Source organism: Chenopodium album, chromosome 7, assembly GCF_948465745.1.
Source record: "Chenopodium album chromosome 7, dcCheAlbu1.1, whole genome shotgun sequence".
Taxonomy (NCBI): Eukaryota; Viridiplantae; Streptophyta; class Magnoliopsida; order Caryophyllales; family Amaranthaceae; genus Chenopodium; species Chenopodium album.
The window spans coordinates 72,811,364-72,838,924 of NC_137840.1; the positions used below are offsets into that span (position 1 = coordinate 72,811,364).

Genomic DNA, 27,561 nt, shown 5'->3' on the forward strand with positions numbered 1-27,561 from the left:
CTTTGTACGATGTATCTATTTATAAACAATTAAACATTGACTTTATTTTTTTCATTAATTTTAATTTTATTGATATACAATAAATAAATTTTACTCCTAATTATTTGTTGTATTAATATTCACAATGTCTATTGTAGTTGATTTTTTTTTGCTTGACCTGAAAAGCCCGCATGCCCCGGCCATTTTGGACGGGTTTGGGCACACAATTCCCGTCTCAAAGCGTGGCCTGACCCATGAAGTGGGTTGAACTTTTGGCCATTTATAATATGAATAATTATGGTTAAAGACTAAATAATGTAGTGCAAAATACTAATTAATGATGATACAATAAAAAATAAATTTTTACGGTAATTTTGTAGTACTTTTTGGTGCCAAAATAATTTTATTTTTTTTAATAAAGGGCGGTGTAGAAATTATAATTAAAATCCAAATTTTATTTTTCAACTTTATCTTGTTTGATGCTTCCAATTCTCTAACCTAGCTCCATTATTAATGTGGAAACTTAGTGTTATGGGTAAAAATCTGCTAATGTAAAGTCAACAATAGTCAAGCGAGGTCAATGACGAAGACTCCTCATGACGGAGGCATAGATACAACGACACCCCTTCAGCAGCGACGGAAGACGAAGTCAGGCAACAACCTCCTATTTTCCAGGAAAAGATAAACACAAATGACCGAGTCCAAGCTTGGCCTATCCCTCGTGGAGATCGAATCAGAACAGAAAAGATATTCTGTGTAACCAATGACCAAAAATCATGGAAGCAACTCTATCTCCTTGCAACGGCTAGAATTTAACCTAGCAATCATCTATATAAAGAACAAGGCAACGACAAGCGAAGGACACATCGAGCTCAGCAACACGTACTACTACTAAAAAAACCTACCTTGTAAACTGTTATTCTGAATATTTCTCTTTGATAGTGAAAGTTTGGTAGATTCTCATTCTACCCGCGGTTTTTACCTATCTTGGGTTTTCCGCGTCACCAATCTCCTGTCTCATTTAATTGCTTTCGTTCAATTTATTCTTTGATTTTATTTAGTTGATCCGTAGCCTAGATTACAATAATCAATCCCCACTTAACGAAAATTAGCATAAACACTTAGGGTCACGGTCTAGGTTTAAATCTTAACTAAAATTGACCCATCTATTCATGTTTTCTATTTTTTATAATGACAAAAAAAAAAAAAACCATTATTAATTATAAGCGAATAGTGATTAGTTTTTTTTTTTTAATGGACAATATTTAGTGACGAACTTGCATAAATTATAGAATAATAATGACTTGAAAAGACAGAAGTTTGTGGAATGATTAAGAACCTAATTAGTTGAGAAAGAAATGAAGACGTATATGTACTCTGATGCCATGCACAGTAGGAATAGTAACAATAACTCACCCTATGTGAAAGTCTAACACTCATATGTATGTTCCTACTTTTCAAATTTCAATAACTACAATTCCATAATCCATTACTTATTTACATGATCGATTTATTTTATACTCTATAATTACTTTATTCCATTTTTAGCAATGATCTTTTATATTTATATAATGAGAGAGATGATTTAGATATTAGAGGTATATTAGTGGTAGAGCTAGTAGAAATGGAGAAGAATCCCACTAACATAGTAACATGTAATGGTTGGTAAAGGTTGAAGATAGAAATGATTAGAAGAAAGCAACATTTCTGGTAATCGCACATACAACTCTACAAGTGCAGCCTAGCTTGTCTATCAAATGTCATTTCGTGTAACTATATTGTTTGACACAATATAATAAGTACCCACATTTTCTATTTATGCATTTATGTTTTTATACTTTTTTATTTTTTTATTTTGAAGAAAGACTACTTTTCTACTCTTATCATAATAATGCTATTGAAATTGCTAGGTCATATATGCTCCGTATGATATATGTACATGTACAGTACATTATCTTTATGTATAGTAAATTAATTAGGTCTGATTAAGACTTTTTTTTTTTTTTTTTTTTTGGGAGAAATTTGTGAAATTGTACTTATTTGATTGGCATAAAACGTTGTGTTCTAATAAGTGGAGGTGTTGAAATTACTATTTGATTAAGCTACTCTAATTGGTTAATAAATATACTTCTTTTTTTTAGTTATTTTTTTTTTATACTTAACACAAATGATGAGGTTTGTCCACGTACTACATCAAATTAACGATTTAATTGGCAAAATTATAACTTTTTATTTAATTATTTCAAGTCATGACCTAATTAAAGCACGTCATAGTTAGCGTAAAACACTCGTATACGTTGGAGATCAGTTAGAATGTATTTTGTGCTAGGTAAATAATTAATGAAATTACCAAAAAAAAATCTACAAGGTTGGTTTAAAAACCTATATATGTTACTTCTTTCATGTAAATGCACACCCAGACCATGCAAGTAAAGGTACATCGATATTGGAGGACCAACTCAACCTAGGCCATGATATTGGTTTTTAATTTTATACTCTTTCACTATGTTTAAACGCCAATTTAAAAAATACATTTGCCCCTAGCAAGCCTTCAATTCATATCAAAGTTGAGCAACTTTCAATGAAAGCAATATACCTCCTTCAATTTCACATTGAACAGATCAAATGATCAAGAAATATAATTTGTATACAACTACTCTTAAGAAATACGGAGTATTACATATAAAGTATATTTAAAAGTGAAAATTCAGATCGTAAACCAAAACAAACATTAATTACACCAAACAGCTCATCAAAAGTACTGAATAAATGACCTTGTTTTTTCAATATATTTACAAAAATGTCATCAAATTAACAAAAGTTCGTTTATCGATAAACTTGTATTTGCCCGAAAATATTTATATTAGATACTCTCTACTTCTCTAGTGATCGAAGTGCTTAGCTAGACGACTAGTGGCCACTATCTACGCGATTGCAAATAAGGCTAGAGTTAGGGCCGCTGGGGTCACAGCAGCTCTATATATCTCAAGGGTTTAGTAGAATACAGCTCAAGTCACAAAAAAAAAAAAAAAAAGGACATGATCGACTATATATGTTAAAAGAAATGGAGATTTAAGGCAACGCTTGGATAGTTAACCAGCCACACAATCTATTGCTTAGAATCTCAGGTACCTTTGTCGTCTTTTATTTTATTTAACTAGCATCTAGCAACATTTGTGGGGAAGTTCAACTGAAAATAATGCAACAACATTTTGGACACATCTATATGCTACAACAGAAATTTAACTATTAGCTACCCAAATTCGTCAACATTTATATGTTTCGATGCAACAATAAGATGCTACACGATTAGAGTGTTCGACATGGATTTGTGTATGGATCGAGTGTTTGTTCTAATCAAGTGAAGGCTTGATATGATGCTCCATTATTTGATATTGTGTTGAGTGTTTAATAGTTATTGTCTGCCTCAAATTTTGGTTTTAAAGCATCATAATAGCAATGCTTTGACTTGTCATATACTGTAGTAGGAAATTAATTCAGAATTAGGGCAGTTATGTCATTCATTTATATGGCCCATTTCTTAATAAATATCTGCCCCCATTCAAGAACTTCATGGTTAATCCAAATCTTATTATTATTATTTTTTTAAATCTGTAAATTTTTTCCTCAAAAAAAATTTGGAAAATTATTGAAAAAAACTGGAGTATAATTTTAAACAAGAAATAATCTTACAGACACAGTAATTAATAAGTCTTTAGGTCAAGGCTTGAGAATAGAGGGCCGAGGGAGGTAAAGGAACCCCCTTAATCCTAAACAAATGTAATTGGTGGGTTCGAACTTGTGATATCAAAGTCACAAGCTAAGGCGAGTTTCCCACCAAATTTCGTGTAATTATATTTCAGATTGAGGTTCTAGTAAGCAAGATATACAACATAAAGTCTAGGGAATAAGTTCATGAAGAAGTTCTTTCTTTCAAAAATTACATTTAAGCTATACATTTGTGAAAGTGGGGTTAATGGGAGAGAGTAATTATAAAATAATGATGGATCCTTTTCAAATATAATAGTGTTCCAACTAATATGAAACGGCTGAAAATAAAAAGTGTTACAACTAATTCGAAATGGAGAGAGAAGTACACACAAGTTAAAATTTGTACTTCTTTCATACTCCGTACTAGTTTACACTCGTATATACTTTATGATACTCGTAGTTCGTCTTATTATTGTCAATTGATATTGTATATTGCAAATAAAATTAAAAAAATTGATTAGTAATAAATAAATTGTTATTGTCTTAGCTAATTAGTGATTTTCATTTTTTTATTAATTTTTTTAATATCGAGATTTTCGTTTTGATATTCATATCTTTTTCACAAGTCAAACAAAATAATTTTGGATTGTATCAAAAATAAAATAGTTTTGGTCTTTAAGACAATCAGATATTTAGATGTCCTTAAACCAAACCTTCTATTGTCGAATGTCAGTTTTGCGGCCAATTTTGGATGGGCCTTGAATTTGATCCAGAAGCCGTCTTTCACACTCAGGATTTATTGGGCCGATAGATATAAACGTATATGCGTATGCGTATCCCTTAGTTTAAATTTTTAAAATTTTTAAATATAATTTTTTTTTTAAAAAAAAAGAAAAAAAGAAAAGGAAAAAAGGTACTTGTAATCTTGTATAGCTTTAACTATATTATTTTGATGAAAAGCAAGTCAAACAACAATAGTAAGACTGTTTCACCATGTAGGTGGGTTGGATCGAATTTGGGATATGATTATATGTTTGCAATAACTTACAAAAGTGATCTTACAAAATATAAGACGGCATTATACAAATGTTTCTAATGTCTAACAAGTTAGTGAACTGAAAACTAAGGGAGCACTAGTATGTAAGTTAAGCCTCAGGTTTTAAGAAAAAAATGGGCTGGATGTACAACTAAGCCCACTTCAAGTTTTCAGAGAAGGACCATACAGATACCATACAATACTTTGAACCCAGTCTTAGTAAAGAAAATTCACAAGTTAAAAAATAATGATATTTAGGTAAAACACTTTTATTTTTATGTTCGTCGATGTATAATTTTTATAATTAATTAAAAAAAAAAAAATTATTAACAATTAAAAACTATAAAATTTTGATGTTTTAAAATCATAAATCAAGACCAAATGTTTTTTTTTAGGTAGAATAGAGAAGATTTGTATTTATTTATTTATTTATTTTTTTAAAAAAAAACTGGAGGAACTGAGGAAGTATATCATATTGTACATGCATCAAACAAAACTTATTCTAGTGGTAAAGTTTATCATCTCACAATTATGAGATCAAATCCAATTAGAGCTCTTTGGGTTTGGGTTATCCTTATCCTTTTCGATTTCTTCCTCTCCAAAAGACCTAGACTGCTAACCTGCTAATCCAGTGAAACGTTCCGATTCGATAAAGGCCACCTTCTCTACGCCAAATAAATAAATAAAAAAAATAAGTAAATAAAATTATATACCACACGCTTATATAGTACGGAGTACAAGACACAAAATTACCAAGGTGCTAGAGATATTTAATACCGATACCGACACGAAGCTCGTACTTAGAACATTCGGATGTGCAAAATTAGAAGATATTTTCAAGCAACAAAATCAAAATATAAATGCCATGGAGGTCCTTGGGGACAGTATTTCTCAACCAACAAATCTGTTTTCCCGTAATAAGATCTATATTTCCCAAGTTTTAATTTCTAAAAATATATCAACACGAATAAAGAATAGACCAATAAACCACCACCGATTATAAAAGTTCGACTTAGGGCTTGTTCCGATTGACTAAACTGAGCTAAACTGAATTGAACTTATTGAAGCTGAACTGAATATTTTATGAGAGAAGGAAATTAAGATAAGAATTGAACTATATTAAACTAAACTAAATTGAACTTGTTAGAGCTGAACTGTACGTACTAAACTGAACTGAATAACAGACCCTTACATTATGTAAAAAATAAAATAATTTGATCATATCATTTGAAATCTTATCGGATTTGATTCAATGTAAAGTTTAATTTAACGCTTTAACTTTGTAATTTTCACAAATTTGTTCAATAATGTACTTAAACGTGTTTATAGTTCAAGATGCGCATCAAAATTCATTATATAGTCCAATTTTCAGAAACGAAGTGTTTATAGTTCAAGATGATCTTATACTTTAAGTTGTATTCGTACATTATTACATAATTTTAAGTACACTTGCAAATTGTTGGTTGAGTAATAAGTATGGTGGGGTTGATATTGATATAAATCAAAATGGATCAAACATAATTTACAGTTGTACTGAAGCCTTACTGTACGGATGAACAAAGTATGTAAGTGAGTCTGTTCTGATATGATATATATGTACCTGTGTTATGTACTCTGGTAACTCCCTATGCTATGCATGATGTTCTCATTTAATTTGATGGCCCTTTATTGTATTATTATCGGGTTGTGTGTCATATGATCAAATAGTATTTGTTTATGGTTGTAATTTGTACCTTTGGTTTTGACCTTTCACATGCATTAAGAGTTATGCATGCTAACATAACCATGCAATGTACTATCTCCGTTACAGGTTATGTGCAACGATTAGACATTTTTCCTCTCTATTTTATGTCAAATCGTTGCACATAGCCTGTAACGGAGGTAGTAATTCGATTCCTTAGTTAAATTCGATTAGATTAATCATGATTAAATGATATACTACCTCCGTTACATATTATTTGCAACGATTAGACATTTTCCCTCTCTACTTTATGTCAATCGTTGCAAATAATGTGTAACGGAGGTAGTAGTATTGTAGTAAGATCATGTCATTAGGTAGTGATGTTATGGCTTATGTCGAATTGGACAAACCAATTTACAAACAATAATATAATACCAACAGTAAACATAAATGCAAGGATTAACCAAAGTTATCCAAGTTCAAATTAGTTAAAGAATAAGTTTTGGTAAGCTTGGGTAGTTAAGATTAGATAGATACATGCATTTAGATCTTAAAAATAGGTGAATAGAACAAAAACACCTTAAACCGATATTTTATTTTTAATTAGAGTCAAATGCATTTAAGCTTGAGAGTATTACTATGAAAGAAACTTGAACCTTACAGCACCAAGGTGAATGATCGACAATGTCAAGTACATTTTACAGGCACTACTATATCACCTCAACCTCACTTCGTCCTTGTATGGGGTTTACTCATACAATATAAAGAATCATCAAAATCATATAATATACGAGTATTACAATACCGAGTACATCGTAAGAGAATAAAAATATGACCATAATCTCATGCCACCCCTCCCTCTTCCGTACATAAATAGAACATATGGGTTCCCATGCAAAGGAAATAAAAGAAACAGCTAATAATGGGGCTACTGGTAAAAATGCGCCCTTGATACAAAGAAGTCAGAGAATTCTAACCAAGTTTTGCAACTTTATATTCTTTGCATTCCATTTTTCTGAATTTCTGACTAATTTGTTGGGTTCATAACAATTATTCAATATTTTTTTTTTTTATTTACTAGTATGTCATTTTTTTTTATCATTAATTCATACGTTGTACGTATATTGTATGTTCATTATATACTTCATCTTCATAAATCATAAATTCATAATACTTATTATTTCACAGCTGGCTGAATTGTTCTTAATTTTGCAACTTGTATGTTAGAATCTTGGTTGTTTTTTGCTTTGGGTTTTGCAATATTTGCATGTTCTCTTATAATTACATACTACTATAATGAAGATACTACTAATATAATTATATATGTGACACTATTATGGAGTAATAATTATGATGTTATTAAATCAGATAAAATCTTTTGCATATGGTTCGATTTATGTGATTAATCATCAAAGATATAATGTTACTAGGTATTAGATCTATTATCAGGTGAAAGGATTACTTTGATGTTAATTAATACATGTATATTATTTCTCAAATCAACATGAAACTGATCTGATTTAGGCATGATTTTCATATGACGACTTTTCACATTAATTATTGAGTTTTATAATAATTGATGAATAATATAGTAGTATTTATAGATTTTAACACAAATTGATCCGATTTGTATTACTCTGTAGTTTGTGCTTAGTTCATGCTTTTTTGTAAGGAAAAATCTAATTATGCAAATTTTGCATTTGTTTTAGCCAGGGTGATCATATGCTTGAATCTTGGCATTGTGATTTTGGAGAATTATTGTAATAATGTCATAAATCAGGCAAATCGTCAAATTAAGTCACAAGATACAACATGATTTTCTTGTGATTTTAAACATTACAACATATCTTTATTGTGCAATATAAATACAAATATACAATTATCACATAAAATGCATGTAATGAACGAATAGATCTATATATCAAAGATTAACTCCACGCCCCGGCCCATTTACACCTAATTATATATCAAAGATTAATTGGTTATGAGGCATTTGTATACATAAATTATGATATGCAATTGTGTTGTCAACAAGTTTATTTAGTATTTACGGGTTTGTATGAAGATACGATGATTGACATTCACAGTACACACTCATCACATGAGACTGAGTATCATTCAATTCATTTTAATTAAAACATACATAAAAACATCTCATATAGCTACATAGCTAAGCATCAATTTATGCATAAAAAAATCCCAATTGGCACACATATAGGTCAAAACAGTTGTTGAAACACTTGAAATAGATGATACTAGGAAACTCATCACAATTACAACTTATGTAATTGTAATTAAGAGTGACTGTCATGTTAATTAATGAAATGAAGGAATCATCATAGGAAGGTCATGAATTCAATACTTTTTAATGAAAACTTGACTGAAAATTTTCAGATCTTTGCTCCCCTTCAATACTAATTGCACGTGTAGCGAGTTGTACACTAAGATGCACGTGTAACTCTTCACTCACTAGTCACCTTCACTCACTCCTTCACCCATCAATTTTTTTTTAGTAAGTGTGTATCCATTTATGTGAACTCTTATGGAGTATTTAATACAACTAGCTGTTTATGCTAAGTTTTGCTAAGTGAGATTGAATATCAAAATCTAGGCTACGGATCAACTAAGCAAAATATAATGTAAGGCGAAAAGTAAAAAGCAAGTAAACGACACAAGGAATTGGTGACGCGGAAAACCCAAAGAAGGTAAAAATCGCGGGTAGAATGAGGATCTACCAAACTTTCACTATGGCAAAAAATAATATCGGTTTACAAGTTTTTGGTGTATGATCAATGCTATGAACTTATGCCATGCTCGTTGCTACTGCGACCCTTATATAGATGATTTGCTAGGTCACACCCTAGCCGTTGCAAGGAGATAAGATCGTGTCCATGATTTTAGGACGTTAGTTGCGGAAATTCCCTTTCTTTTGTTTTGAACTCTAACGGACTGGGGTGGCTAAAGTTGGACTAAGTCTGAGCTTATCTCTTCCCTAAGAAATAGGAGGTTGTTACTTGACTTGGTCTTCTACCGATGTTACAGGCTTCGTCGTTCTTATGGTTTCGTCGAGGGACATCTTCGTCGTTGACCTTTGTTGACTGTCGTTGACTCGATTTTGCATATTTTTACCCATAACAATTTTCCCCTAATTGCTAAAACGTGGACGACTACACACTTTTGGCAATTACTTAAAAATAAAAATACAAAAAATGCAAGACAGAAATAAAAAATAAAAAATGACAAAAAGTATACATAAATCAGATAATAAAAAAATTTCAAATTATCCAGAGGGCGTTTTCGTCCTTTACCACGCACGTTCTTCAGAGCAGTTACTCAACTTCTCCCACTTCCTTACTCTAACCGTCATTTCACTCTTTATTAACCTGCAACACGCTTCGCGCTTCCCCAAACTTCTACCCTCTTCTACTCTCTTCTCTCCAATTCCTCTCTTCCTTGCGAGGTTTCTCTGGCGGTTTGGTGGCAGCGTGCGGCGGCGTTTTCACACTTTCGGCATCTTCAATTTCCAGGTAATCTACTCTATTTCCTTTTGCATTAATCAATTTTAGATGCAATGTCGAACAAAATTCCAAAAATTAGAACTAGGTTTTCTCTTCGCGTTGTTGAAAAACGAGGAACAATTGTTTCACAGCAGAATTCAAAGTCTCAGTCTAAGTCGTTGATGGCTCCAAACATGACGAGTGATTTCGTCAAGATGGCGGGTTTTCCCGGCACTACCTTTGCTTATATTCCGGGGCCCGGCCAGACGGTGGCGGATTGTCCTGAGGATTTCGTTGTTTTCTTTAGATATCCTTTTGCTGAAACGACGATTAAATTCACTTTCCCGCCCCTGGTTTGTTCTTTCTTTGAGTATCTAGGCATTAGTCCTGGACAGTTAATGCCGTCTGGTTGGAGAATTTTGTCAGTGATAGTGGAATTGACCAAAGATTGGGAGGATCCCTTTACTTTGGAAGATTTGGCGGCAGGGTATGAGATAAAGATGGCGGAAAGTGGTTTCGTCAGTCTGTGCAAAAAAGGAGATCGGTTGGTTTTGAATACTGATGTGAATGACAGGGGTTGGAAGAAGTGGTTCTTGTTTGTAAAAAGGGTGTCGTTGGGTAACGACGGTTTGTGGTTGACGGAAGGATGGCCGACGAAGGGTAAGTATTTATATGGTATTCGTATTCTCATGGCTTGACTTTAGCTAAAATGGTTTGATTCTTTTTTCCCATAATGCAGAGTTGGACTTAGGCTTTCTTGAGTCGTCGGAGACCTCTTCGTCGAAGGTAAAGGAGTTCCTCGCCATCAATCCTTCGGCAAGGACGTTTGTGCGAAAGAAGAAGGCGACGGGTGATCAAGCGGGGCAAGAATAGAGTACTCCATTGAGCACACCGAACCAAGCAGAAGATTCCGAAGAAACAATGTCGACTCGTAAGTAGTTGTTCGATTTCGTTGCATCGTCATTATGTCATCGCTTTATAATTAACAGTTTCTAATGCTTTGTCAGAATCGACCGCTCAAGGCATTCGTCGAGGTCGAAGTTTGACTCAGCAAGAGGCTGACTTGCGTATGAGGAGGAAGCGAGGGTTGGCGTCTCGAGAACAGCAGCCGGTGCCTGTGGCCGAGAAGGTGGAGCCTGTCCTGACTCCGCCACCTGAGAGGACGGTTGATGAGTCGGGAACTATTACACTGTTGGCGACCCCTCCACGCGAGCAGCAGAAGACTAACGACGAGCCCCCATCTCCTGATATCTTGATGCGCTTTCCAGCCAACTTCCTGGATCGCCACAAGGATGATCAACATTCTTTGTTTCCTGCCCTGAATCAACTACTGTTTCCTAAGTCTAGGGAGATGTTAGTCGGATCGTCTGTTCTGGACATAGCATCTGAAGCGGCTTCGGTTCACTTATACGTAAGTTTTTATTTTGGTCTCGTTTTTACTTGTCAATTTGTTGTCTTCAAGGCTTGTAATCGGGGATGTGTTTGGCCAGTGTCTGCAAAACTCTTTGGTGTTGAGGGACAGGGTGATCGGGCTGGCTAAGGAGATGCAAAGGTTGGATGGTGCTGCCAAGAACAGTGAGGCTCAACGCAAAACTGCAGTCAATGTGTTTCAGATGACCAAGAAGGAGATGGACGAGACAAAGAAGAAGGTGGATGATCTGGAGAAGCAGCTACAAGACCAATCGAAGACGATGGAGGAGGAAACTCAGAAACTCAAGGATCAGCTGAAGGAACAAGCTAAGCATTTGGAGGATAAGGTGGGGGTTATTGCTGCCAAGGACGAGGCTTTGTCGAAGGTCCAGGACGAGTTGGCATCAACCCAGAAGGAGTTGGACGACGCTCTAGACGACTATGCCGAATTGGATATCAAGGTGAGGGCGAAGCTGATGAAGCATTTTTTGAATGGAAAGGCTTCAGAATGGCGTCCTCAAGAGGTGATCGACCGTTTCCTTGCAAACGGCGGGACGCTTGACGAGCTGGAAGAGGACGCTACGGTGGCGTCGACCGCGGATTCAGGTCCTGGTCCTTCCGTCACTATCGCTTCATCGGTTGCTGCAGTTGATGTTCAGTCTGTCGAGGATCAGCCTGCTACTATTGTCGACCGACTCGTCGACGGTGCTGAGGAGCCGCGGGTTGAAGTTGTCGATGACAATGTCCAGGCTAATGAAGTTGTCAAGGAGGTCGTCGACGGGCTCGCTGCTGATGAGGCCGACGCTTGAAGGCCGTCGTTTGTGACGGTTTGAACTTTGCTTTGTGTGTTTTTAGACAGTGTTTTACTTTTGCTTCAAGAACTTGTATTTTGATTTGGTAACTTGTATCTTTTGTTCCACTTGGGGGCAAGTGGTTCCTTTGACAATTTGCTTTCGTTTTATATGCTAAGTATTCCTTCGCTTTTGCTCAAGTTGTTATCTGTGGACGTAAGGTAGAAAGTAATTAAAGTTTGTTCGCCAAAAATGATAAGTCAGTAAGTAATAAAATTTGTTTACTAAAAATGAGAAATCAATAAGTAAGCTAAAAAAGGCTTCGAAAAACAAAACTTTTTTATTAACTTTTTAAGACAACATGTCTAACTAATAATTGACGTTCTTAAATACAGATGTGTAGCTACTCAATATGCCTCGTTGAAGACTTTGTGATTTTAGGCCTATCGTTGCTTTGTTTGCCAATGCCCCTTGCGTCGACGCTGAACCCTGAAGACTAGTTCTTGGCTCAGGTATCGGGTGTTTGGCGTCAGACGCTAAGGTCAAATGTTTCCTTGGGCTTCGTCGTGCTTTCGATTGTCGATTGTACAAACGCTTTGCTCGCTTTGTGAAGGATGCTAGTGTATCTGTCGTTCGTCGTCGTTCTTTTCCTTAGTAGAACGTCTCGTCGGCTGTTTGTACTTTAAAACAAACGTGGTTAAAGCACCGTTGGCGTGCCAACGGCCCTCCGATGCTTAAGTCAGTACACTTAGTCATAAATAAAAACTTTGAATGAATGGAGTAAGCAGAGTGTTTTAATTTGAACATTACCGTTTTGTCGACGAACACTTTCGACTGTCTGTCTAAAAGTAGTATTTTCTGAGATGGGTTGCGTTCCAACTTCGTGGAACGGGGTTACCTTGCTGGTCAGTTAATCGATATGCACCGTTGCCGATGACTTGAGTAATTTCATATGGTCCTTCCCATGGGGGGGCAAGCTTTCCGTCGGCCGGATTCTTTGTATTCTGGAATGCTTTCCTTAGTACCCAGTCTCCTAATTGAAATGTTTCGGCCTTGACGTTTTTGTTGAAGCTTCTAGCGACGATTTGCTGCTGTGCCGCCATTCTGATTAACGCTGTTTCTCTTAGTTCTTCGATTGCGTCTAGATTATCTTCCATTTCCTCTTGATTCCTCTCCTTTGTTATGAGACCGAACCTTGACGTTGGGAAGTCAGCCTCGACTGGCAGAACGGCTTCACATCCATAGACGAGGGAGAAGGGCATCTGCCCCGTCACTTGTCTCGGCGTCGTCCGATTGGCCCATAGGACTGCTGGGAGTTCGTCAGCCCACTTGCCTTTTGCTGCCTTTAGCCTTTTCTTAATGGCTTCCATGACGACTTTGTTGCTGGACTCAGCTTGTCCGTTGGCTTGTGGGTATCTTGGCGTCAACGTCCTCAACTCTATGCGAAATTTCTGCAAAAAGGAACGAGTTTTGTCGCTAATAAACTCTGACCCATTGTCACAGACGATCACCGATGGAATTCCAAACTTGCATATAATGTTAGTCCATATGAATGTAATAACTTCTTTGTCTGTCACCTGTTTCAAAGCAATTGCTTCAATCCATTTAGAAAAATAGTCGGTTAGTGCTAACATATATACTCTTTGACCTGGCGCCGCGGGCAGCTTACCGACGATGTCCATTCCCCACCTCATAAAGGGCCATGGAGACAATGTCTGGTGGAGAGGCTATGATGGCTTATGGACGGTGTTGGCGAATCGCTGGCAGCTGTCGCATTTGGTCACATACTGTATTGCGTCTTCATGAAGCGTTGGCCAAAAATATCCTTGTCGTTTTGCAATTTTGGCTAGTCTTCTCCCTCCGACATGACTGCTCCATATTCCATCATGCAAATGGCTGAGAATGGACTGTTGCTCATTCTTTTGGATGCATCTTTGGGATAACCCCGACGCTGATTTGTGGAATAGGACTCCGTCAATGACGTGGTATCGGGAGGCTTTGTATTTTAGTTTTCGTGATTCTGCTTTGTCACTGGGTAGGATATCTTTGGTCAAGTAGTCTGTGATAGGTTTGGTCCAGTCGTTGTCGTTGTTAACGTCGTCGAATGGTAGGATTTCTTTAAAGGATACGGATGGTTTTTGTAAATGGACTAAGGGGATATTTGTGAAGGCGGTCTTTTTGAGGGCGGAGGCTAGGTTTGCTAATGCATCGACTTGGGAGTTTTGGTCTCTTGGAATTTGAGAGATGGTAAAAGGATCAAAGTGTTTGGATTTTTCTTTGGCTATGTCGAGGTATGCTGACATTTTGGAGTCTTTTGCTGCGAAGTCGCCTGTTATTTGGCTGACGACGAGGAGAGAGTCGCTGTACACATCCAAGGATGTTGCGCCTAAGTCTTTAGCAACGGTCATTCCTGCAATCAAAGCTTCATATTCTGCTTCATTGTTAGTTGCTTTAAAATCACAAGATACAGACCTTACTATCATGTCCCCTTGTGGCGACTTTAGCACCATTCCCAGGCCTGCTCCTCGTTGGTTGGATGAGCCGTCGACGAACATGATCCATTTTCCTTTGCTCTGGACGCTATTTATTTCTTCCAGCTCTTTGTCGGCTATAACCTGTAAGTCGGAGCTGAAGTCAGCCACAAAATCTGCAAGAGCTTGCGACTTAATTGCTTTTCTGGGTTGGTATTTGATGTCCATCGTGCTCAACGAGATGCTCCACTTACCCAAATGCCCTGTCAGGTCTGGTTTTCTTAAGACAGACTTAAGCGGATAGTTAGTCATCACCACTACGTGGTGGGTTTCAAAATAATGCCTTAGCTTTTTAACAGCAGTAATTAAAGCGAGGGCTAACTTTTCTAGGGAAGTGTATCTTACCTCGGCTGGGAGCAAGGTTTTACTTACATAATAAACCGGAAGCTGCCCAGCTTCGTCATCTTCTCTTGTCAGGACTGCGCTGACGGCTACAGCACTGACGGCAATATAGAGCTGCAAAGGCTCGTTAGTCTTGGGTTTCGACAGGAGGGGTGGCGTCATTAAGTATTTTTTCAAATCTTGCAGAGCTTTCTCATGATCGTCAGTCCATTCAAAACCTTTATTTTTTCTTAAAACTTTGTAAAATAAATGACATTTATTTGACGATCGGGAGATGAAGCGATTTAATGCTGCCACTCGTCCTGTCAATTTCTGGGTTTCTTTAACATTTCGGGGGGATTGAATGTTTATTAAGGCTCTGACTTGGTCAGGGCTGGCTTCAATTCCCCTTTGTGTTACTACATAGCCCAAAAATTTTCCAGCGGATACCCCAAATGAACATTTAGTAGGGTTAAGTTTCATACCATACTTTCGCAATACCTCAAAGGTCTGCCTGAGGTGATCGACGCGATCCTTCGACTTTTTAGATTTCACCAGCATATCGTCGATGTATACCTCCATCGTCACTCCTAGCTGGTCCTTGAACATCTTATTGACGAGTCTTTGGTACGTCGAACCTGCATTTTTTAGTCCAAATGGCATAACTTTATAACAATATATACCTTTGTCGGTCATGAATGTCGTCTTCTCCTAATCGCCGGGATGCATTAGGATCTGGTTGTATCCGGAGTAGGCGTCCATGAATGTTAAGAGCTCGTGACCTGCCGTTGCATCTACCATGGCGTCGATGTGCGGGAGCGGGAACGGATCTTTAGGGCATGCTTTATTGAGATCGGTGAAATCGATGCACACTCTCCACTTGCCATTCTTTTTACTGACGACGACAACATTTGCGAGCCAATCTTGATACTTGAATTCTCTTATTTTTCCTGCGTCGATCAGCTGCTGCACCTCGTCGTTGATGATTTTATTCCTTTCCGGAGCAAACTTCCGACGCTTCTGCTTGACGGGCTTATGATTTGGGTCGACGTTCAGCTTATGCGAGATGATGCTCGGATCTATACCAGTCATGTCCTTATGCGACCAAGCGAAACAGTCTTTATTCTCTCGGAGAAAGGCTAATATGCTGTTTTTGAGTTCAGGTGTTAGGTTGGCTCCGACACGAACGGTTTGATCAGGTTTTTCAGGGTCTAAAGGTATTTCGTCGATTTCGAGGTCGTTGGGATTGTCTGGTGTCGGGCCATGCTGTAATTTCTATGCGGTTCTCATGGTTGGTTTAAGGGTTGTTTTGTAGCAGTGTTTGGCTTCGCGGGGTTCCCCTTTAATTTCTTGGACTCCCCATGGGGTAGGAAATTTGATTGATTGGTGGTAGGTGGAAGGAATGGCTTTCAATCGTTGAATCCAGGGTCGTCCTAATATGACGTTATAGGCTGATGGGCAGTCGACGATGTTGAATTTGGTTTGAGGGTTTAGGCCTCCTGCATAGGTTGGAAGGGTTATATCTCCGAGAGTTTACATGCTTTCTCCACTGAAACCAACCAGAGTTGTCGACCTTCTGGTGATGTCGCTATCCTTTAATCCCATATCTTCCATGGCCCTTCTGAACAGGACATTTGCGGAGCTTCCTCCGTCGACCAGCACCCTTCGAAGCAGACAATTCCCGACGACCAAAGAAATTACCAAAGAATCCTCATGCTCTCTGTTGATGTTGTTGACGTCGTCATCATCGAAAGTAATCGACATCGCTTCTAGCTTCTTTTCCAGGGGGTCTCTAATCTCGTCCGGGACATCTGCATTTTCTATTGTCGACTTTGCGATCCTTTTTGCTGCAGAGTAGGTTAGTCCACAAATATCGGAACCACCAGTGATAACATTAACCATTACCTTAGGTACAGGGGGCTTGGGAGGTCCGGCCGTCGTCGTCTTTTCTGGCTCACGGCGACCTGCGTCACTGCTTTTCTTTTTCCCTAGTAGATGCTTGAGGTTGCCTCTCTTCAGCTGGAAGGCGACTTCTCTTCGCAGGGCATATCAGTCTTCCGTCTTATGGCCATGATCGTTATGGAACTCGCACCATTTGCTCATATCTTTCTCTGATTCTGGCTTGTTACTCTTTGACGGCCAACGCACTTTGTTTCCTTAGGGCTCCAATTCTTTTACTACCGCCACGATATTCACGTCGAAGCCATACTCCGATATCTCGGGGTATTGGGGGGCGTCGAGGATATCTTCTACCTGCACAGCATTAACAGAACGTGATCTACCTGTTGCCTCGTAAGGTTGATGCCGCCACGATCCTTTTGGGTTGCTAGCGGCCTTCCGATCGGACGAACTTCTGGAACTTGGATAGGAACTGCGATTGGCGATATCTTCGTCGAAGCGCATTTGAGCTACGGCTCTGGTCCGGACTTCTTCGAACGTTGAGCATGGATATTTGACCATATCTTTATACAGATCCGAGTCTGTATGCAGTCCGCGGAGGAAGGCTTCAATGGCAGTCCTGTTGTCGACATTTTTGATCGAGACTTTCTCTTTGTTGAACCGGGACCAATAAGCTCTGATGGTCTCCTTAGGACCTTGGACGATCCGATACAGATCGCTTGTCTGCTTGTCGAACTGCCTGCTACTTTCAAAATGGGAATAGAATTTGTTAACTAACATAGCAAAACTAGTTATACTACCTGGTTCAAGCTTGCCGAGCCACTTGAGGGCAGGGCCTGTCAGCGTCGCACCAAATGACTTGCACATGCATGCCTCCCAGCACTCGAACGGGATCGAAGCTTGCCACATTCGCTGCTTGTAGTACTCGACATGCTGCTCTGGATAGGTCGTTCCGTCATACAGCGACGTAAACGTCGGGAGCGACAATCTTCTGGGAATCCGGGCCAGGGCCAACTCGTCGCAGAAAGGGGTAGCTGCGAATCCATCTGGAGCTTCTCGCTGGACGGGGATCGGCACGCCGGGCATCTTTTTCATCATTGACAAGACCCTAGAGTTCTGCTTCTCTAAGGCAACCAACCTTTGGAGTAGGATTTCCGTCCGATCGGGCTGCGGGTTACCTTGATCGTCGCCTGGAGTCCGAATGTTTCCTTGCCCAGCATTCCTAACAGGGAGGTCCACGTCCATTTATTCGCCACTAGATTCGGTATCAGTATCATGGGGGGACTCAATGATATCGAGCGACGGCATTCTGGGGATCAGGTCTAGCTGCCTCGGCCGGCGACGACGATTTCTTTGGGTGGATTCCAATTGCTGGCGGAGAGCGGCTGCATCGGAGTCTGACGCTTCTTTTTCCTTGCTGAGACGCTCATTAGATTCCCTAGCTGCTTCGAGATCGGCTTGAACTTTCTCATAGGCAGCTTTTAGCTGTTCTGGGGTCATTTCGTCGGCTGACATGTTGAAGGCTTGGTGAGAAATTTTTAGATTTTACCTAGTTGTAGCCCCACGGTGGGCACCAAATTGTTTATGCTAATTTTTGCTAAGTGGGATTGAATATCAAAATCTATGCTACGGATCAACTAAGCAAAATATAATGTAAGGCGAAAAGTAAAAAGCAAGTAAACGACACAAGGAATTGGTGACTCGGAAAACCCAAAGAAGGTAAAAATCGCGGGTAGAATGAGGATCTACCAAACTTTCACTATGGCAAAAAATAATATCGGTTTACAAGTTTTTGGTGTATGATCAATGCTATGAACTTATGCCATGCTCGTTGCTACTGCGACCCTTATATAGATGATTTGCTAGGTCACACCCTAGCCGTTGCAAGGAGATAAGATCGTGTCCATGATTTTAGGACGTTAGTTGCGGAGATTCCCTTTCTTCTGTTTTGAACTCTAACGGACTGGGGTGGCTAAAGTTGGACTAAGTCTGAGCTTATCTCTTCCCTAATAAATAGGAGGCTGTTACTTGACTTGGTCTTCTACCGATGTTACAGGCTTCGTCGTTCTTATGGTTTCGTCGAGGGACATCTTCGTCGTTGACCTTTGTTGACTGTCGTTGACTCGGTTTTGCATATTTTTACCCATAACACTAGCTTAAATTACGTGCACTTCATTTTATTTAATTATTGTCTCAAAAATTTAACAAAATTATACAATGTTGACAAAGAAAAATTACTACTCGTATAAACAAATAACGATGATGATATACCTTGTTCAATCTCCTTAGATCAAGTAGAAATCGTTCTTTATACTACTGTATAAAATTTGGATAGGTCAGACAAAGATTTCTCTTTTTACTTTGTCTGATTTAGGGTAAAAACAAAAGAAAGTTAAACTTTTTTTTTTTTTTTTGTCAGAGTGAAGATGAGAGATTTGAAGTCGTTTCTTAATCTTGATCAATAGACCAAAACCTCATTAACGTAAAAGCTAATTTTGTTAGTGATGAATTCTAGATGTTCTAGTAAAAATTAGGGCATAAATTATTGTTAGTAAAGAATAAAAAAATGTGAGACAGAAATCTCTAGGCAGAATCCTTCTTTAAATGCAGTCAACAAGTTTTGGACCCATTCACCTTCAGAAGTATAGGCCTAACACATATACGGCCTTAAGCACACTGTCGGCGAGTCCATTTTCACCCCTCATTAAAACTTTATATTATACGATTTTATTGGACCCTCCTTAAGATTTTATATGGATTTTCATGCTTAGGACTTGTATTTTTCATTAAAAAACAATACTCTTGTCTGTACTATGCCTTTTGTATAGGGTGGCATTTTATCATTTTTTTAACAAAAACTTACCTATTTTTTCTAGTTTCTACCCACCTTCTCATATCATTTGGACCTTATTGTATAAAATATAGAATTAAAATAATTAATTCGTACATTACCAAATAATGGTCCTTTCCCACTATATATACCTTCACCTCTCCCTTTCAATTTCATTCCAAGCATAACAAACCTCTCTAAAAATATTTTAAATTATTTTATTTTTTCGCCGTCGGTCCAATTTTTGTAACAAAAAAAAAGTCGTCCCAATAACACTACAATGTTGAACATATCTCCAAGGAAATTAAGGTCGGATCTTTATTCACACCACGATGAACCCGATATGCCCTTAGTGGTATCGGTCTTAGCAGCCTTGATAGAGCGACACATGGCAAGGAACGAGAGGGTATCCCGTAATTCTAGACGGGTACTAGTGTCAAAAGACGCTAGAACCCGTGTGTTTGATGCCCTTGAAGCACCGGATATGACAATTCAATCATTCTTGGAACGAATATTCCGTTACACCAAGGCCGGACCCTCCGTTTACGTGGTCGCCTACGTGTACATTGATAGATTATGTCAAAATTATCCCGGTTTCAAAATTAGTCCTAGCAATGTACATAGACTTCTCATTACAACCATCATGGTATCATCCAAATACGTCGAGGACATGTAAGTAATTTCACCAAATCAAATTCCTCTGTTTATTTTTTTTTCTTCCCCAATCAAAATTTTTTTAATGGGTTGGAATAAAATTCAAAATTTTGACATGGGTTATTGTTAATTTTGTTACAGGAATTACAGAAATTCATATTTTGCAAGAGTAGGAGGATTGACAACCAAAGAAATGAACAAATTAGAGGTTGACTTTCTATTTTTAATGGGGTTTAAATTACATGTAAATGTGAGTGTTTTTGAGAGTTATTGCTGTCATTTGGAAAGAGAAGTTAGCATTGGAGGAGGATATCACATTGAAAGAGCATTAAGATGTGCTGAAGAAATCAAGTTGAACCAATGTGTTGATAAAAGATTTGGTCATATTGCTCGTATAACTTTATAACCCAAGATCATAAATAATGTTATGAAATGTATAGTTTTTGTATATTCTTTGTAAGTTGTCTGAATATAGTAGTGTATTATTTTCTACATTTGATTGAAGAATTGGATGCTAAGATCACTCCTAGTAAAACATATGGAGTACAAGTACAATGGAACAAGGCTCAATGATGTTACGCGATCGATTTACCCTTTTTTAATTGATGGTAAGACGTGATTGGATTCTTCACGGGTCAACTCAATCCGAATTTAGTGGTGAAAGCTTTGAAGGAGGGGGGAATAAAGAAATTTCACACCCTGGAGAACTTTTCTATACATATATACAAGGGTTGTATTGATTGGATAATTTGTACTTTTTTACGAGGCATAAAGTAGTAAGGTTTGAAAGTCACGAGTCAATTCAACTCAACTTTTACTTGTGTGTTAGACCTTTGAGAAATGGGGTAGGTTAAGGAAAACTTCACCCTTTTATTAACCTTTTCATACAATGATTGTACTGAATGTCTTGTAAACATTTTTTTATAAGACATAAATTATTAATTAGTGAGTTTGATATTATGATACTCTCAAATTTGTTAACTTTTGTCAATTTATATGTTAAAATTTTTATTATTGGTTAAATTTTCGCGCATAAATCATAATATATTTATATAAAAATATCATGAACAACTACATTTGAATGCAAATTAAACTAGCAAGCCAATACATCATGTCACTTTATGTAAAGAAAATTAGTGGCTAAAGTTTGTGATAATATAAAGTGAAAGTGATTGTTATATAAGAAATTAAGAATAATAGATGGAGGTGGCGTGGTAGGATAGGACAATTTATGAGTCAATTGTAATTGTATAACAAACAATTATATCATGTCATTCAGTTTTTGGCGTGTGGGCACATTTGTAGGTCATAACATTTATTACAAATTAGTTACAAGTAGCATATGATGTGATGAATTCTCGTAAAAATAGTGAGTTTACAAGTACTTGATAGGAAAAGATTATGAGAAAATTTTAGAAAAGTAAATTAATCAATTACCTTTTTTATGTACTTGATAGTATGTAGAGGTAGATGCACCTAAAAAATCAAAAGTAATTTTTTTTTTTGCTCATCCAATGATATATTATTAAAAAAATGCATACAAATTTTACAAAACAAAACAAAAAATTAAGTGCTTGTTTGGCATCAATTTTGGTTTTCAGTTTCCTGTTTTTTTGAAAATCAAAAACCAAAAACAAGAAACAAGAAAAAGGTGTTTTCATTTTTCTGTTGTCAGTTTTCAAATTTATCATGATTTTAATAAGTTTAAATAATTTTTGATTCATTATAGGGCATATATCATATATTATAAAATACAAAAAAACCAAAAAACAGAAAACCACAGTAATGCCAAACGAACCCTAAAAATGAAAAATATTAAAAGAGAAAAACAAAAATAAATAAATTGGTTTATGATAAAGTTGCACATGTGTACAACAAAATTTCATCTATGTATAAATTGTCACTTAGCTTATTTATTGGCGCAATATAAAATCTGACTTATCGTTTTTTTAGTTCTTTGATTGCAATCGCTACTATCTTCAAAATATCTTTGGGTATATAAGCATATTTGGGTGCGTGTATTTGTACTCTGTAGTATTTAGTCTCAAATGTCATGAAACGTGCAACATCAATAAGGACAATTAACTATGGACCTAGTACATCATCAAGTTTATTTATAGCAATAATGTTGATTGAGTGTTTTTGGAAACATCCCCAAGTTAAAAATCGCCTTATTTGGGGACTTGTAGTCTTCTACTCATATACAAGTATACACACTAGGAAGTTGATGCCTTGAATTATTGATGGCCTTTGCAAATGGTATGGACCGCTCAAATCAATGAGCTACTTCGTATTAACTCTACTTTTGTACTAGAAATCAAAGTGTGGTTATATATGGTTCAATCTAATTTAGATTGTTGTATGTGAAGTCAAGTATCTAGAAGATATTACGGAGTATTATAAATGAGTAAACAACAAAAATTTACGGGCCAAGTTAGGTTAATCAACTTTCTCGTAGTGTAATTTAATTCATCCTAGGTTATAGGCAATATAAGGCAAACAAATATCATTATGGTTGTATGTTGGACACTAAAACATACTCCGTAATGTTTAGCTAGCAACTTTGTATACTCTATATATATATGTTGTGTTCTTTATTACTGAATTTATCTATATTTATTTTTTCTAAAATACAAGTACAAATAAGATGAATAAAACATATAACATTGGTTCAAAAAAAAAAAAACAAAAAAACATATAAAATTAATTCCGCATATTCAAATTAAAATCAGTAAAGATAATTTATTTCATACCACTGTTACTAATCAAATCATTCCCACCGATGATGTAGTTCATATTACATACTTTTCCTCCTTTTAATGGAAAAGTTCAATCACTCACTATTGTGGTTGTGGCTAAATTAATTATTGTAGAACATCTATTTTAATAATACAATCTTGTGGTACCTTCTTTTATATTCTTAAGAATAAACATTATAAAATGAAATTGTACATACATATTTTTGATGGTATTAACACTAATTAAATGCACCTAACATATCAATAATGACATGTAAACACTAAAAAAGATAATGAAAAAAAATGCAAAAGATGGTGGGAGGAAAAAGAGCAAAGTACGGCGTTGATGCCACTTGCTAAAATGGGACCATAATATAAGATTATGTACCTACCATAAATAACCTATGCTAAAGCCACTCGTGTTTTTGGAACGACGTACTCATAGCTAGCTAAGCTATGTAACAACTTACAACTCTCTAAAATAGTCAACCAAGTGTTATGCTAGATAAGCTAGATGCTACTATACATAGATGTAAAGAATCTCGTGAGTTGTGATATCTTCAAGCCATTTGTTTGAGGGTTGGGAGTATGGTCTCTAACACTTTTCCTTTCAATTATGAAATGAGATAGATAGGTCATTGATATAAGAAATTCTTGTCTCGGTTCCGCTCCAAAAACATGTATGTGGATTAGAGCGATGAGAGATTGAGAATCGATTAATATGGTATCAGAGTTGAGGTTGGGTCATTACAATTTCGAATGTCTGTAATTGCAAGTAAATATATAGGTGCACTTATAAGTTTGAAATTTTAATGGGATTGAAAAAAAATCATGGGGTAAGAAAATTTTAGGGTAGTATTATTGATAGATACACCAAAAGTAGAAGCGTTTAGACCCTATGCGGAAAAACTCTAAGTTGTCTAACTTTGGAGAAGGCGAGTGAAATAACTTATAAGCTTAAGAATCTAACTATTACCATCAATTAGGTTTGGAATGGAATGTTGTCATGTTCTCAAAGTGAACAACTCTCCTCATTCTTAAAGGGTGCATCTCTATTCCATTTACAAAGGCTATATGTATAGATTGAGAGTATCTTTCATAGTATAGAGAAATAAAAAGTCCAAGAAAAAAAAAAATTGTCATTATTCAATAAAATAAAACTAGAAAAATCTAAATAAGCATCTCATAACAGTGAGTAGAACATAAAAGAAATCGGGGAGCAATATATTTTTATAAGGATATATGGAATGGAAAACGATGTTGCACGGCTACTTCCAAATCCTAATTAATGTTAATTATCTGAATTAACACAATAATAATGACAAAATTCATAGTTATTTGTCTTGTAGTGCGTGTGCTAAAAAATTGACTCTTATCCTTTCTTTCTTACAGACAATGTTGTTGAGTTACGTGGAGATAATTGGACTTCCCAAACTCTTAAATTTTTTATTTCTATTACAACTCACTCTGCTTCCTTACAACCCATATTTCAATCAGCAATCCATAAGTTAACTATTGTTTCTAATTATATGACCCTACCTTTATTAATTATCCCACGAGTAAATAAATATAATAACATAAAGATTTGACTTAAAAAATTTAGTGTAAAAAGTCGTAAAAGGATAATTGATATAGGCAGAATTTAATTTAACGTTTAAAGTAAGACTTTAAAGATTTTAACCTACTAATTAAGCTAACTTGCGTTGAATAAAATGATCGGGTAAGGACGTTGAGCTATCAACTACAAAGTTCTTTGAGTTTTGTTATTCAATCTATTATGGGTTTAACACTAGACCATGCAATAAGAAGCCAACAGCCACCAGTTAGAATTATATTACATTGTTTATATCTCTAGATTATTATGGACTCAACATTATAATTTTATGAAATCATTTCTTTGGAATTGTATATATAACAGAAATGGATTAGCCAAAAAAAAAAAAAAAAACATAACCCCAAAAAAAGACAAAAGTAGTCATAACATGATTAGTCTTATGTTAAACAATGATTAAATTAAAAATCAGATTCATATGAATCGTATTAGTATATACAAGTATCTCCAAAATGATTGTTGCCACAACATTATGTCTACCATGCTTTTGATCAAACAAAACTAGTTTATACACATTTCTCTGACATTCACCTAACATAGATATTATTGTGTAATTATTTAATTGATTAGGCAATATATGGCCATAAATAATTAGTTTTATGAACCCCTAAGCGCATTTTTAAGTAATTAGAACTAATATGGTTAAAGATAACATGATTAGGAGACCATAAGACATTATTATATTGACTAATTAAGACGGTCTAAAATGTAGTAATATACATTGAATAGTAATGATCAAAAGTTGGTTGATATCCAAAAAACAAAAGTGTATATTCTTCAATATATACGTTAATTTGAAGGCAAAGAGAATGAATCTAGCAGATTGTAGGAACTAAGAAGGTAGCTCACTAGCTCGTACTTCCCAAACAGCTTCTTATGTACTTTGTTTCTATATTTATACCTTAAAATTATTGTAATCGTATCAAGCAATAATCTTTAACGACTTTAAGTATGTTTCTATAATTAGCAAAGGTTTTTTTTTTTTTTTGTTCAAAGTACCAAGAATATTTGACAATAATTCCCCTAGTACTCTTTATTCCAAACACACATATTATGTAACTACGAGTTTTATGAATGTAGTGATAGTGTATAATACATATTCCTGGGCCTCAACCATTAACTTAAGCTTTTGGTTGAGTTGGTCCACTAACATAATATCAGAGCCAACGTGACACTAAAGGTCACGGGGTTGAATCTCCTCCGCCCCTCCTTCAAAGTTGAATTAATTCACACCAGGTATGGGTGGGTATGTGTTGCATCCACATTTCAAGCCCAAAGGGTCTTAGCTTAAGCTTTAGGTTAAGATGGTCCTCTAACATGTAGAGTAAAATACATTCTAATGTTTGGTTGGACATTTTATTAACAAGGTGTTTGGTTCAATCCATGTCATCCTTCATTTACGCCCTGTTTGGTTTGATGTAAAAGGTTTTCATGGAAAATGAATTTTTCATTTTCCTTTGTTTGGTTTGTTAAGGAGTGGAAAACAATTTTTCAAGGGTGGAAAATTCCAGCCTTAATGATGGAAAACATTTTCCTTCCAAAAACAAGGGAAGCCACATTTTCCTCTCTCCTCCTTACCTCTTTTTTTACTTCCCTCTCATTCATCCTTACATTTCCACTCTTATTTTTTTTTTTTCTTGGACTTTTCTTGTATGCAACCAAACAAAGGAAAACTAATTTGCAATTGTGTTTTTCCTTGAAAATATGTTTTCCATAAAAACTAATTTTCCATTGAAAATGTTTTACATTAAACCAAACGGGCCCTTAAGTCGTCCAATATACTTAACCAAATGATTCCTTGATTAAATACAATTATATACTTGAAACTACTATAAATGTCACCGAGTAAATAGTTAAGTTGGTTAAAATTTCATAGACTGATGTCTAAAATCTGAAATCGAAACTCGTAAATATCATTGTCTTTAAAAAAATAAAATAAAAAAAATACACACACAATCGGGAACACGATTTGGCAACTGCACCCATGATATTAGAAAACAAAGCCCATGTTTAAAGTCCAACAACGCATAGCAAGCCCACAAACTAAGCCGCCACGAGCCCATGCAGAACATGGGCTGATTTAGGATCAAGTCATACCACATCATAGTGACCTATAAAGCCCATAATAAAGATCCAATTTATTATTGCTTGTTGACATTCTTGTTAAGCTTACCATAGTCCATACTATAAAGTATTCGTAGGCACATGGCAAAGTTTCTGAGTTTCTCTATACTAACTTCCTCTGTTTAAATTTCGTTGCAATATTTATAAATTCTTTATTTACACTCGTTAATTTGATGATTTTTGTTGATTTATATGTTTAGTAAAATATAGTCAAGTGAGATTATGTTAGATGTGCCTTATTAGAATTTTCACAATATTAAATAATTAAAGTTGTGCATTGACAAGTATGAAAATCAACAAAGATTATTAATGAAACTTTGTGGCACAATTGTGACATTTTGAATTATGCTTGCAAATCACATGTTTCATATCTACATACCTCTCTACAATTATCTACCTCAGAATATCTATTATGTTCGCGTTGGCCACCCTAGTAACAATAAAATTTGGACAAACAAAAAGACTTATTTGTTTGTTATTATCTACAAGTATCTAAATCAAATTACTCCATTTTTTACTTCATTCACATAATTGAAGCCATTGTATTGCCAATAAAATTTCAAAATTTTGAAAATTTTACACATGGATAATTATACCAATAAAAATCTTTGTTATAAATAATTTAGGTCAATAGAAGCCTTAGTTTATATACAACATATTTGCAAATTGAAATATAATTAATGTAAACTCTTAATAGGCGGCAAAATTTATTAGAAATGCACACACCAACTTATCAAGTATGCTATA

At 35.8% G+C, this 27,561-nt stretch overlaps 2 protein-coding genes across 2 annotated transcripts; one reads left to right on the top strand and one right to left on the bottom strand.

The window, feature by feature from the left end:
* Window positions 1–12,947: 12,947 nt before the first annotated feature.
* LOC145640647 (uncharacterized) lies at window positions 12,948–13,739 on the bottom strand. The gene has a single exon (XM_081691889.1). It carries the CDS (start codon window positions 13,737–13,739, stop codon window positions 12,948–12,950), a length of 792 nt encoding a protein of 263 aa, XP_081548015.1.
* Window positions 13,740–19,872: 6,133 nt separating this feature from the next.
* Window positions 19,873–21,295, top strand: LOC145638441 (cyclin-U2-1-like). The gene is made up of 2 exons (XM_081689407.1): window positions 19,873–20,358; window positions 20,482–21,295. Exons 1-2 carry the CDS (start codon window positions 19,967–19,969, stop codon window positions 20,744–20,746), a joined length of 657 nt encoding a protein of 218 aa, XP_081545533.1. The 5' UTR covers window positions 19,873–19,966; the 3' UTR covers window positions 20,747–21,295.
* Window positions 21,296–27,561: the final 6,266 nt, after the last annotated feature.

Bases quoted from the DNA above. Each gene is read 5' to 3' on its own strand.
- LOC145640647 (XM_081691889.1), bottom strand. From the start codon at position 13,739: ATGTTAGCACTAACCGACTATTTTTCTAAATGGATTGAAGCAATTGCT.
- LOC145638441 (XM_081689407.1), top strand. From the start codon at position 19,967: ATGTTGAACATATCTCCAAGGAAATTAAGGTCGGATCTTTATTCACAC. The intron at 20,359-20,481 runs GTAAGTAATTTC...ATTTTGTTACAG, and splicing joins TCCAAATACGTCGAGGACAT to GAATTACAGAAATTCATATT.